General features: G+C 37.1%; 1 protein-coding gene across 2 annotated transcripts in view; it reads left to right on the forward strand.

Annotated features, from left to right (window-relative positions):
- Positions 1–13506, forward strand: part of CTNNA1 (catenin alpha 1) — a 215254-nt gene that overhangs the window by 57808 nt on the left and 143940 nt on the right. For both annotated transcript variants that reach the window (XM_037800817.1, XM_037800818.1), the window contains 3 exons: positions 79–198; positions 8992–9261; positions 11664–11867. In XM_037800817.1, the coding sequence (XP_037656745.1) occupies positions 79–198; positions 8992–9261; positions 11664–11867 (594 nt within the window). The remainder of the gene's footprint in view (positions 1–78; positions 199–8991; positions 9262–11663; positions 11868–13506) is intronic.

Here is a 13506-nt window from a genome sequence, read left to right on the forward strand (position 1 = left end):
GAAAACAGTACAAAAAAATTCTTTAAATACAGACAAGTATAGTTCAGAATTTTTCTTTTTTGGGGATATGTTTTATAGGTGGAAGATGGTATCTTGAAACTGAGGAATGCTGGCACTGAACAAGACTTAGGAATACAGTATAAAGCCCTGAAACCTGAAGTGGATAAACTGAACATTATGGCAGCCAAAAGGCAACAGGTACAGTCATGATTTGGGGATATATTTAAGTTGTTTATATTACGATGTAGCAGGAAAAATCCATTTTGCCTAAGTTTTCTGAAGATACCATTGCTTCCCCCTGCCAGTATAGTACCACTAAAACATTTTAACTTTAAGAAACATCTTTTCAGTATTGTGCTGTTAATAAAGCTGAAATAAAGTTTCATTGTTGTTATGCTCCTGTTTTAATTCTTGTGCCAATTTTACTTTAGGTAACTTGGCAGTTCGACCTGAAGATAGTGTCTGGAGAGGTGATAGGCCTTTGTTATATGCATTCAAGGATTAACCTGAGTTGTTGGTGGAGTTTAATTGAAAATTTTTAAACCTAAACAGGTTAAATCATGTTTGAATTATCTCTATATCAGAGAATGTCTCCATCCCTCCCCCATTGTTTTTTCACTTTCTGAGTATTTCTTTATTTGTCATTTCTGCCATGTTAGAAATTTGTGTGGCACATGGGACACTGTTCTTATTTTTCCAAGCTTTGGTAGCCTTTTGGCTTTCTTCGCTCTTGAACTACTCTGAAACCTGTTCTGTCCTCTTCCTGTTGGGTGCTATGTTTTCGGTGGGTATTCTGCAGGGAGAATGTATACATAGCCATCCAGCTTCTTACAACATCTATAGTCTTGATCACACTTTTTTGTTTAGTTCTAAATTTTAAAAACGTCCCAAAAAGACGAATTTTTAATATTAACCAATATCACATTAGGATACTGTGCACTGCAGTTCACAGAAAGCCCAGCTCAGAAACTATGTGAACAATGAGGGCTTTATTTTTTCATAAAGTAGAAGTCCCAAGGTAGGTTAGGTGACCCCAGAGTTGTTTTCAGCGCTGCCAGCTACCGTATACCTGTCTCTGGATGGCTGCGGAACCTCTAGCTATGACATTTACACACATCAGTATGTCCAGTGGGAAAAAAAGGGACTGTTTCTTACACATCTCTTTTTATAAGCAAACAGTCTAGAAGCCCCTAGCTGACTTGCTCTAAATCCTGAATTATGTAACATGCCCTTCCCTACTACTCATTTTCAAGAAGAAAGGAGTTACCATGCCTGACTTAGAGATTAAGACCCACCTTCTGCTCCAGGATAGGAGCAGCCTTCCTGGGAATAGGACCCCGACATGTGTTCTGACAGCTGGGAGGAAAGTGGGGGTGGCAGTTGAAACAGATCGTGGATTTGAGTAGGCAGTCAATTTTACCTGCTATAGACTCATTCCTGTTTTTATTAAAGGAAAATGGTTGTCGGTATGGTATATGTCCAATATATGATAGCATCAGCTTTGGAGACTTCTTAGTAACTTTCTTCTGGCTATATTTATATTATTGCAAAATCTCTACCCCTCAGGGTTGAGAAGATTAAATTAAATGATGTATGTAAAGTGTTTAATACATGGCTGGCACTAAGTAGGGCCTTAGCAGTAGGCAGTCAGTGAATAGTAGCTACTGCTCATGTTTCAAGCCATAGGATTAACTCCATTTTCCTCATAAGATGTGATCAGGCTGACACTGTACATATCAGATTCTGGTTTTACATTTCCAGAACTTAATATTACATTTAATAATATAGTTAGATTTAGTGTATTGCCTGTGTAATTTAGTTAGTGTAGGCTCAGTGTGCTTTTATCATTTATTCTTCTGTTTGGTTATATCTCCTTCACATAAATCATGAATAGTTTTTTTCTTTTTTGCGAGGGCTGATTGATCATACGAACTTGTTTAATACTGTGATAATTCTGTAAATATGGCAAGATGGACAAATTATGCCCACAGTTTATTTTACTTAATGTTCTTGTTGTAAATTCTCGTTTGAATAAATGAAATAAATGTTAATCATGTTTAAAAAATAAAGTTTGATGAACAGTTCTGCTGTCTTATAACATAGTCTGATCTTGGTTTATGAAGACATTATTTGAGTAAAATAAGAACATTTAGACTGTTACTTACTATTGTACATCTTTGCAAAATGGTAGAATAAGTAATAGATGATGTTGTTGAGGTAAAAAACAACAATCCGGAATCTTGCATGCTATTGGAAAAACTTACTGTAAAGTAATACTGCCTTATCTTTAATTCTGTTTGCTTATGAGTCCTTGAAGAGTTCCTTGTACATAATTCATGATGTGTTTAAAAAGTAGTGGTAAATGTCATACATTTCTGATTTAAAGTGTCACAAAAATCCTGAATTTATTGTGTACATACCAGATAATCTGTTTGCCCCTCTGTATCTGCTTTCCACTCTTGTTCACCCTGCTCTCTGCTCTAGGATGCTGACTGGTCTGGACTGCATCCATGTGCTCCTTTGTCCTCTGGCTGTTTGGTCACTGGGAGCACCAGTGGGATATCAGAGGAGGAAGGAGAGTAAGGCTGGGGTCTTCATTCCCCTGGCTTCCTCCCTGTTGGTTGCCCTAGGTAACTAAAAGTCAGGTGGGGTGGGGTGCTCTTTACAGAGCATGCTCCCTGGCTTATGGTAACTGCTGCCTGTCCTTTCCCCTTCAGCCTAAGTGTCTTAACAGTCTTGTGGTTTCCTTGTCCCCTGCCCATATCTTTATATTATAGATCCTAAACCATCTCTGAAGTACCCAATTTGATTTGTTTAACTGCAAATTTAGTGAGATATATTCACATACAATATAATCCATACAAAGTAGACAATCAGTGTCTCACAGAATCATCACCTTGTTGTGCAAGCATCACACACTCAATTTTAGACCATTTTCATTATTCCAAAAAGAAAAATAACAGACATAAAAAAAGAAAACCCTGAACACCCCATACCCCATATCCCGTCCTAGTATTGGTGTGGTACGTTTGTTATTATTGAGGAAAGAATATTAAAATATTACTGTTAACTATAGTGCATAGCTTGTAACAGGTATTTTTCTCCCACATATCACTCTTATTATTAACTCTTTGTACAAGTGTCATACATTTGTACTAGTTCATGAAAGAGCTTTGTTATATTTGTAGTGTTAATCATAAACAACGTCCACCACAAGATTCGCTGTGTTATAGATCCCATTTTTTAAAATTCATTTTATTTAGATATATTCAAATACTATGCAGTCATACAAAACAAATCGTACATTCGATTGTTCACAGTACCATTACATAGTTGTGCATTCATCACCAAAATCAATCGCTGACACCTTGATTACCACACACGCAAAAACAACAAGAAGAATAGTTAAAGTGAAAAAGAGCAATTAAAGTAAAAAAGAACACTGGGTGCCTTTGTTGGTTTTTTCCTTCCCCCATTTTTCTACTCATCCATCCATAAACTAGACAAAGGGAAGTGTGGTCCATATGGCTTTCCCAATCACATTGTCACCCCTCATAAGCTACATTTTTATACAATCATCTTCAAGATTCTTGGATTCTGGGTTGTAGTTTGATAGTTTCAGGTATCTACTGCCAGCTACCCCAAATTCATTAAAACCTAAAAAGGGTTGTCTATATTGTGTGTGAGAGTGCCCACCAGAGTGATCTCTTGGCTCCTTTTGGAATCTCTCTGCCACTGAAGCTTATTTCATTTCCTTTCACTTCCCCTTTTTGGTCAAGAAGATGTTCTTCATCCCGCGATGCCGGGTCTAGATTCCTCCCTGGGAGTCATATTCCACGCTGTCAGGGAGATTCACTGCCTGACAATCCCATATTTTAACCTCTAGATATCCTTCTGGTGACCTATGTGGCTCTAAACAACCCCTTTCAACCAAATTCACCTACAATTCAGTGTTATTACTTATAATCCCAATAACAAGCTACCCTTACCTCTCTCCATTTCCAAACATATAAGTTCAACCTCCTTAAAAATTCTGTACATATTAGGTAACCTCTCCCCATTCTCTAGCCTCATTTGATCTCTGGGTAACCTGTATTGTAAGTTTTATGTCTTTGAGTTTGCATATTTTAGCTAGTTCACGTTAGTGAGATCATACAATATATGTCCTTTAGTGTCTGACTTATTTTCCTCAGCATAATGTCCTCAAGGTTCATCCTTGTTGCATCCTTCAGGACCTAATTCCTTCTTACAGCTGAGTAATACTCCATTGTATGTAAATACCACATTTTGTTTATCCACTCATCCGTTGATGGGCGTTTGGATTTTTTCCATCTTTTGGCAATTGAGAATAATGGCTCTATGAACATTGGTGTACAAATGTCTGTTCGTGTCTCTGCTTATGGATCTTCTGGGTATATACTGAGTGGTGAAATTGCCAGGTCTTAGGGCAACTTAATATTTAGTTTACTGAGGAACCACCACACTGCCAATTTCGTTTCATTGTCTGTTCTCTGTTGGGATTTTATATAATATATTGTTCCCATTTTAAAGTATTTCTTGGGTTTGTGGTATATTGTAGTCATTTTTAGTTTTCTTGGGCCTAATTCCTTAATTTTTAGCTGTATTCCCCTACAAGAAAATCCATTCAGTAGACTGACTATGAACTCCTGGACCCCTATATCCCTCCTGTTCACAAAATGTTCTCTTGTATTTATATTTATATTTATATTTATATTTATATTTATATTTATATTTATATAAATGAATGCTTTTCTTGGGAATTAAACTTCATTCTCCCTTTGGGTACTGCATGCTGTCCTCCTTCAGTAACTGGCCATGTTTTTCCCAACGTGTGTTTTCTGGCAGGTTTCCTTCACAGCTGTATGTTTAGCCCCCTCGACTGTTGTCACTTTTGTCTTGTTCTTCTTTCCCAGGCAGGATTTGTAATAATTTACTCCCTCAGTGAGCCTCTTGTCTTTGCAGCAGCCCTAGTCTAGAAAAGGGAGTATTTCCTTAAGAGCAATAGTTAGTTGACTGTGATGTGATGTGTGTACTTGCCCCCTTAGCTTCCCTTATATCATTTAAGGGGCAGCCATGAATGAGAAAATGCAAGCCTCATGAAGTCTGCAGGCTCAGGGAATTGACCTATTTATCCTTAACGTTTTTCCAAGATATGGTGTGGTGGTGGTGGTGATGATGTTGCAGAAGCTGATGATAATAATGGATAACTCTAATAAGGTTTTTACTATATGCCAAACACTCTTATAATTCTCTATAAACATAAACTCATTTAATCTTGACAAAATAATGTAAGGTATATAATATAAATTGGTTACATATTCGTTTTTATAGATGAAGGAATTGTGCCACAGAAATTAAGCAAGGTTATTGTTCAAGGTCATTCATTTAGTAAGTGATGGAGCCAAAATTTGAACCCTTCCTGGCTCCAGTGGACAGGGATTTTGTCTGTTTTAAGTATTCCTTTAATTCTTAGTGCCTAGAACATTGTCTGGACAGAGTAATATTCAATAAATACTTGTTTAATGAATAAATCACTTTGCTGTAGTCCTGATTCATCCTAGGATGGGATTCTAAGTGCAGCCCTAATCTGTTATTTCCTCCTTGGGCTAGAGTACTCTTTGCTGACTAGAAGTGTGTGATTTCCATTAGGCTCTAGGCTCCTCGGCTGTAAGGGTAGAAGTGATGGCAGAGGTAAAGATGGGCCAGCATCGACACTGCTTCCTGTTAGGAGAACCACCCCAGGCTCTTGCTTATATTCCATCACCCAGTTGCATAGGACATGTTGAGATATTTGGTGAGAGCTAGATTCTCCTTATATCTGATCTAGTCAGTGAATTCTGGCTTCCATGATTAATTTTCTGAAAACCTGAACAGAGGTAATGGTACTGCCAGTGTTCTATTTGTAAATAATTTGGACTGGATTGGTTGTTTGGTCATGGATCATTTCTTAAAGTATAGTTTTTTGATTCCAAGAGAAGACGCTGTTCAAATGTATCTCTGGTTACAATTTTATATTCATAAAAGGGAAAGGAGAGGAAACTTAACTTGAATTTATAGCTCTTGGGTAGAGATACGTTATAGAGTGTTTAGAAGTTGTTCTCCGTTTCTTGGTCACTGAATGGGATGGGTGGTTCAAATTACACTGAAAGTAGATATTTCCTTTTGATGCTTCTGTTTGGCTGTTCCTGAGTCTGCCTGCACTGTAACTGGATTGGTGAGGTGGGGGAATCATGAAGGCTAAAGTAGGCCAAGCGGCTCTACTTTCATAAATACTCTATTACATTGCTTAATAGTTCAGTTTTTTCATTAATCTGGTTTACTTACCAGTATTGTGTGTCTTGAAAAGAATCCTTTTGATTGATTCTTATTACAATAAATAGTGCTGCCCTGTGATAGTGTCCATTTTTCAATCTTTACTTAACAAAAATATAGTTTCTTTGTGCTGTAGAGAGCTTCTCTAAAGAGAGAATGTAGACCACTTTAAGCAATTAGGATGAATGATGGTATTTAGTTGACATTTTCATCATAGATTAAAGTATATCCACCATACTTGGTAAATAGGAGCTTGTCATGGAACATTGTGGTGAGGGCAAGATAGTTAGAAAATGCTACACAGATCATGTGCACCCGCTGTTTCAGTGTAATTAGCTAGCCTCAGTCCCTTTTCACAGCTTGGGTCTTGAAATGATCACACATTCTCTAAATCTACAAGGTCTTGTTTCTGAATGTTTATCTTCGTATGGTCTTTGGAAAGGTAGAAGTTATCATACCAGGCCAGCCTAGTGGCTTTAGGAAAGTCAGGTGTTGAATAGTAACTCTGACATCTGTTAACTTTAGATGACCTTCAGTGTCATCTTTAAGAGGCTGTTCTGATCTAGATTATAGATAGGAGGAATGCCAAAGCTCATGGCAAAGCATTTTATAGAATAGGGGACAATAAAGGCAAATGCCTCCCTAGAAGACTTAAATTAGAGCCTCTGAAATTGTGGTGAGGGCAAGATATTTAGAAAATGCCATATAGAACATGTGCACAAGCTGTTTAAGTGTAATGGTTAGTCTCAGCGCCTTGCCATAGCTTGATTCTTGAAATGATCACCAATTCTTTTAATCTGTAGGGTCCTGTTTGTGAATATTTAGCCTAGTGTACTGTACTACAGGGCATTTGGGGCTCCGTGAGCTATTAGATGCAAATTCAGATTCCAAATGAGAAAAGAATTCTAGGAGGAAAAGTAAGCTGTCATATTATACAAAGTTTGAATAGAGATGCAGACCTGAAATATATAATGAGATGAAGTTTCAGAAAAAGGAAGGCAGTTTTGTGTTGCTAATGCTTAATTAGGAGCTCATCTAGAAAGATGAGCCATTAAATAGCTAAGTCAGACTTTTAATTGAGTAATTGACTTTGGCCTTTCTCTGTTAGTCAGTTTTCTCGTACTGTTTACACATGTAATACTCTAATTTTTAAATCATTTAGATTTGTACTCAAAGATTCAGTTGGTGACATTAACATTGAAATTCAGTGAACACATATACAATATAGTTGGAATGGATCTGGTGGTCAGTTAGGGTTATCACTTATATTCCTCTTAAGTGGTGGTGATCCACATTTACTACATACTTGTTATTTTTCCTGAGTAATATAAGTAACAATAGGATGCCAGAAGTACCCCCTTTTAGTGTTTCTTATTAGTGTCACTCCTTATATCTTACCCAGCCTAGTGTTCTACCGAGTAGATGCTAGTAGTGAAACCATGAAAGAAGCCTCACATCCTTGTAACTGTGAATTATGATTACTGGGTAGAGGAAGTCATAAAAGGGCAATTTTATTCAAGATGACATCTATACCTAATGTTACAATAAAATCATGGATTAAAACCATGGAGCTGGATGATTGTGTGGTATGTGAATATATCTCAATAAAATTGCATTAACAAAATGGAGCACATAGGACTCACCTTTATGCCTTAATGACCTGATTTTTTTATTTCAAAAAATTTAATCAAAATAATACATGCCCATGGGGAAAAAATGCAGAAACAAATACAGGGAAACCAGTTTCCTGTGTGAATCTTCCCCATCTCTTGTGCTATTTCCTAGAGCTATTTTTTTTTTTTAAACTAGTGAAGGTGTAGGTTTGTAGGTTACAGAAAATCATGCAGAAAATACCTAGTTCCCATATATCACTCTTATTATTAACACATAAATTAGTGTGGTGCATTTATTACAATTGATGAAAGAATTTAATGGCCTATTTTTATGAGAGAACTTCTGAATTTACTGTGTGAAGAAAATCTGGTTCTGTGTCCTAAGGTGGTCTTTGGGGGAGGGAAGAGGTGGAGTTGTGTCCTCTTGAGGCTGGCCCACCCCACGCTCACCTGTGTCACATTGCAGAGTTCGTATATACCTGTGGTATCCTGACCTACATTTCACAAAACTATTTTAATAAGCTTGTGTAACAAAAATGAAATCCTTATAATGAATCTTATGCTATTTAAATATGTCTTCAAATGATCCTTCTATTTTGGTTGGAATACGTACATACATCTTTATATAGTTGTAATCAAGATGCTAGGCAATTATATGAGTTGCCTTTAATTTAGTGCCTTGTTTAGTACTGTGTAGGTGCTCCGTATGCATTATGCCATTCAGTCATCAAAACAGTCACATGAGGGGGTACTATTATTTAGCTCTATTTTGCAGAAGGACAAATGGAAAGGAGAGTTTAAGTAAGGCCATAATAGCCAGGAAGAAGTAGAGCTGGAGATTCAAATCCAGGTCTGTCTGATTCCAGAATTCAGTCTCATAACTCCTAAGGAAATCTTGCCTCTTTTGTGATTGACTTTCAAGCCAGACTTTAATGAAAATACTGTGTCTAATTAGTAGAAACTCTAACTTCTCAGCATTTACTGACACATTTTTATATGCACAGAACCCATATAAAGACTGTTACAATTTCTTTTACTTTTGTAGGAACTGAAGGATGTGGGCCATCGTGATCAGATGGCTGCAGCCAGAGGAATCCTCCAGAAAAATGTTCCTATCCTCTATACTGCATCCCAGGCGTGCCTACAGCACCCAGATGTTGCTGCCTATAAGGCCAACAGGGACCTGATATACAAGCAGCTGCAGCAGGCGGTCACTGGCATTTCTAATGCAGCCCAGGCCACCGCATCAGATGATGCCTCCCAGCACCAGGGTGGAGGAGGAGGAGAACTGGCGTATGCACTCAATAACTTTGATGTAAGTTATTCTTGGGAGGAAACTTCAGGCTCTTGGTCGTCCCCCAAAAGACAACAGTTTCCTGGGGCAACTGTGGTCAAGGCTTCTGATGAAAGTTCAGTTTCCACTAGATGTGCAATCCAAGTGGAAAGAAAGTGCTATGAATCATCAGTCTACTTGATCTTGACTAGGTCTAAAGCAGCATTCATCTTTTCTTTGTTTTGTAAAATTTGAGTTAAACTTCTGAATTCTTTCATGCAACTTGTGTTTCCTATGAGGCCATTCTTTATTGCGGATGTGAGTTTGGTTCATTTCAACCAAGATATTGATCTCCTGGCAGATAGATGGGGGGTGATGGGAAATACAGAGAAAAAGTGGACATAGGCTCTACCTTCCAAGTCTTCAGTCTAGTGGCAGATACAGACACATCATAAGTGACTGAGAAGTGCTGTCATCCTAAAATCTTCTCTACCTTAGTTATACTTATCTTCTCAGTGAAGTTGAAATAGTGGACAAAATTTAGTCAAGCAGAAGCAAATTGGGATTAAAGTATTTTCTTAGCATAATGCCATATAATGACCTTTTTTGATAAGGCCTTAGATCACTGTCCTGTGCTTACAACTCAAATCCTAATTTTTTAGTGCGTTTTGTGTTTTTGATTCCTACCCACGTGCTTCATGGCTTCCAGTAGATGGCAGCAGCTTAAGATTTTCTTAAGGTTTTTTTTTTGTTTGTTTTTTAAACCAATTGTTGGGGCAGATTTTAAAAAATAATTAAAGTAAGGGAAAATTCGAGGTGACCAGCGTTCTTTCATAGGTAAATAGGATGCTTTGAAGTATAGAATCAGTATAGTGGAGTGCATTTTGTTTTTAAAAGATTTTCCTTGCCTTTACCTTTTCTTTGTTATCTTTGTCTCACCCCTTGACTTTGGCTTGGGTTACTGAGCCTTCAATATGCATGGCTGATTTAAGACTGACAAATCAGCCATAAATCATAAAGACAGTGTTAAGCCTAAAGACCACGGTATTAGAACTTCTGAATTTTTACTCTGGAGCCTTAAACATTAAATGACTTTATAGCAAACTTGTATGGTGTGTCTTATAATTTACTGGCACTATTGTGTCGTCGTCCCCCCCCCCCCCCCCCAAATTTAGCAGTTATTAGGTATTTGCCTCTTTTACACAGTAAGGGTGGCTTTTTGCCCTAAGCTGAATAATATACTTTAGAAGATAGTTAGCCTCTTAGGGTCACAGTTTCTTCATTCTTAAAAAGATGAGGTTGGGCCAAATCATCTCAGATCTTTTGAGCTCTACGACTCTATTAAAGTTCTGTGACCATTCATTCCTCATTTCTGCTGGCCACAAAACATTGTATTTACAGTTTTGATCAGGTAGATCCTTTAATAACCTAATCTGGTAAGAAAAATGACCAGATAAAATGTAGGTTAATATTGAATTCAACATATGTATTACATGTCAATTTTAATACTGAGGGTTCTTTGGAAGGGAAGGAAGAAAGATACACTTATTGGAACATAGTTCCTAGGAAGAAAAATTAAAGGCAGATTATTTGCTCAGACACTTAGCACTGTGAGTGTCAAGTGGAGAAATTGGAGAAAGGCCAGTATCTGCTGTCATGTGGAGAAATTGGAGGAAGGCCAGTATCTGCTGTCATGACGGTGTCACCATTTGACTTTGTACCTAAAGTTGGCTTGTGACCAGATGTCACTTGTCACTGATAATGGCTGTGTTTAGTGGAGTCAGGGAAAGAGGAGATAGAGGAAGTTGTTCTGAGAGCAGTTGAAACTCAGAGAGTGGCTATGTTGGGGAGAATTGTCCTGAAGTTCTTTGAGGAAGGAAAATCTCTAACTTCAACAACATAGGATAAAGTTGAGACTTAAGAGTTGTTTATAAAATGAGTGATGTGAAGAAAATAGATTGGACTTCATTATAAATGCATTCTTTTGTTTTCATTAAATTTTTTTTTGTGTGACAAAACAGTTCTGCTAATGTCATGTAACTATGACATTGTCTATATCCCGCAAAGCAAAAAAAAAAAGATAACTTTGGTTTTCCTTGTAATTCTCATTTGATGATGTACTAATATACATACATTCACCTATGGATACTCAAGTAGCTTGAGCATGATTTTCATGCTGGCACAGTTGTATTTGCATTTGTGGTAACATAATCTTAACCAGACCCCTTTTTGCTGGGTAGTATTACTTCAGATGCCTTTGAGAATTGAATCACCATAGGCCAACTCACAAGAGATGACCACGCACCTGCCAAGAGGTGTAACTTTCTTTTACATGTTGGAATTTTTGTGTTAAATCTTGATCTTACTCATCAACACTTCACTCACTTTGGAATAACGGAAGGATCAGTGATTAGCACTAATGTTCAGTGATGCTTCCTCTGCAGAAACAAATCATTGTGGACCCCTTGAGCTTCAGTGAGGAGCGCTTTAGGCCTTCTCTGGAGGAGCGTCTGGAAAGCATCATCAGTGGTGCTGCCCTGATGGCCGACTCGTCCTGCACACGTGATGACCGGCGTGAGCGCATTGTGGCAGAGTGCAATGCTGTACGCCAGGCCCTGCAGGACCTCCTGTCGGAATACATGGGCAATGTGAGTATCAGAACTTTTCTTTGAATTAAGGTATTTATGGCTGAGGAGTTTTCCATGTAAATGTTGGATCTGAGATGTTTTACCTATAAAACTCAATTTTGTTCTTTGCTCCTTTACTTTTTTGATGGGCATATTCTTCAAGGAAGGGATAAATAGCTTTCTAGATGGCCTCCCCAACTTTTTTATTTTTAGAAATTTTAAATTTATGAACATGCTACAATGAACATCTTTTATCTAGATGCACCAAGTTAACATCCTGCCATATTTGCTTTCCTTTTCCCTTAACCAGATATATTAGCATGACCATGCATGTATATGTAAATGTATGTGTGTATATTTTTTCCTCTTGAAACATGTGAAAATAAGTTGCAGACATTGTGATACTTCCCCTCTAAATATTTCTCCCCAAATCTTCTAAGGATAAGAACCTTCTACACAGTTAAAATTCCATTTTCTCATTTAGGTGGCTGTCTACTTTTGGGCAAAAGGGAAAGTTGTTCACCTATCTCTTTAATATAGTCTATGAAATTTTTTTCATTAACTATATAAAATGTCATGAGTAGGTAATTGCCAAATAAAATTGTATTAGGCAAACTGGGTAGTGATTTTGAATTGTTTTTTGGTTTGTGTTTAAAAACTAATGCTGTGAAATTTGACACCTGATTTTTTTTTTTTTTGTATGGAAAATACTGTAATTGTGAATTTTTCTCTATCATCAGATATCTTCCTTTTTTCCTTCCTTAAATTTCTTCTTTATTTCCAATTATTTAATGCTCACTTAGGGTCACTGTAGTTTAGACCTGGTAGCTAAAATTTTATAGTGACAAAAAAGGAATAAATTAGGTAATTGTATAACATCATTTTAAGGGGAAGAGGGACAGCATGAATTAGTTGTTGTCACTAGTGATTTTTGCATATATAACATGTTTCAGAAAAAGATCTTGGTCCTTTCTCATTTGTTCATTGGCCATACATCGTGTTTGTTCATTCATGCCTGTGTAAGTGAATGTATAATGGTGAGTTATGAGAGAATTCCTAAGGTGAAGATGAATGCCTTACTGTGTTTTATCTTGTTTCTACCATATTGTGAAATTAGTGAAGCATGTGGAATTATTTTAAGCCATTCCCATGTTTTGATCTTAGGCAATCTACCCCAGAAAAAATGAGATTAGAGGTTTAGTTAAGTCAAATGGAAAAAGCATTTGATAAGTAACAGTGAAAATGTGGGACACATTTAAAAAATGTCTAAATGAGAAAGCATCAAGCTTGAAAATCAGAAAATATTAAAAAACAGTTAAGTTTAAGAATGAGCACAATTTTGGAGTCTTAAGCAGGGAAACAGAGTTTCCTTGGCATGTGTGAGGATCAAAGTTATCTGCTATCATGTGGAGAACTGGAGTGGTACAGAATTGTCTGGTGTAGTTAGGATTAGGAAACCACTTTAAAAATATCCTTTGATGTGGAACAGTATGTGATAAATCTGTTCTGATTACTGCATTCTAGTTTCCTAATTTGTCTGTAAGACATCCCATGAGTTATCGGGTTGGTCACATCCCTGGGCCAGTCACCTCTGGTCATGAGTAATCTTCTGGTTTCTCCCCAGTACAGTAGTATTTTTCTGTTTGTGCTAGGATATAAG

The sequence above is a fragment of the Choloepus didactylus genome, chromosome 13, assembly GCF_015220235.1.
Source record: "Choloepus didactylus isolate mChoDid1 chromosome 13, mChoDid1.pri, whole genome shotgun sequence".
Lineage (NCBI taxonomy): Eukaryota > Metazoa > Chordata > Mammalia > Pilosa > Megalonychidae > Choloepus > Choloepus didactylus.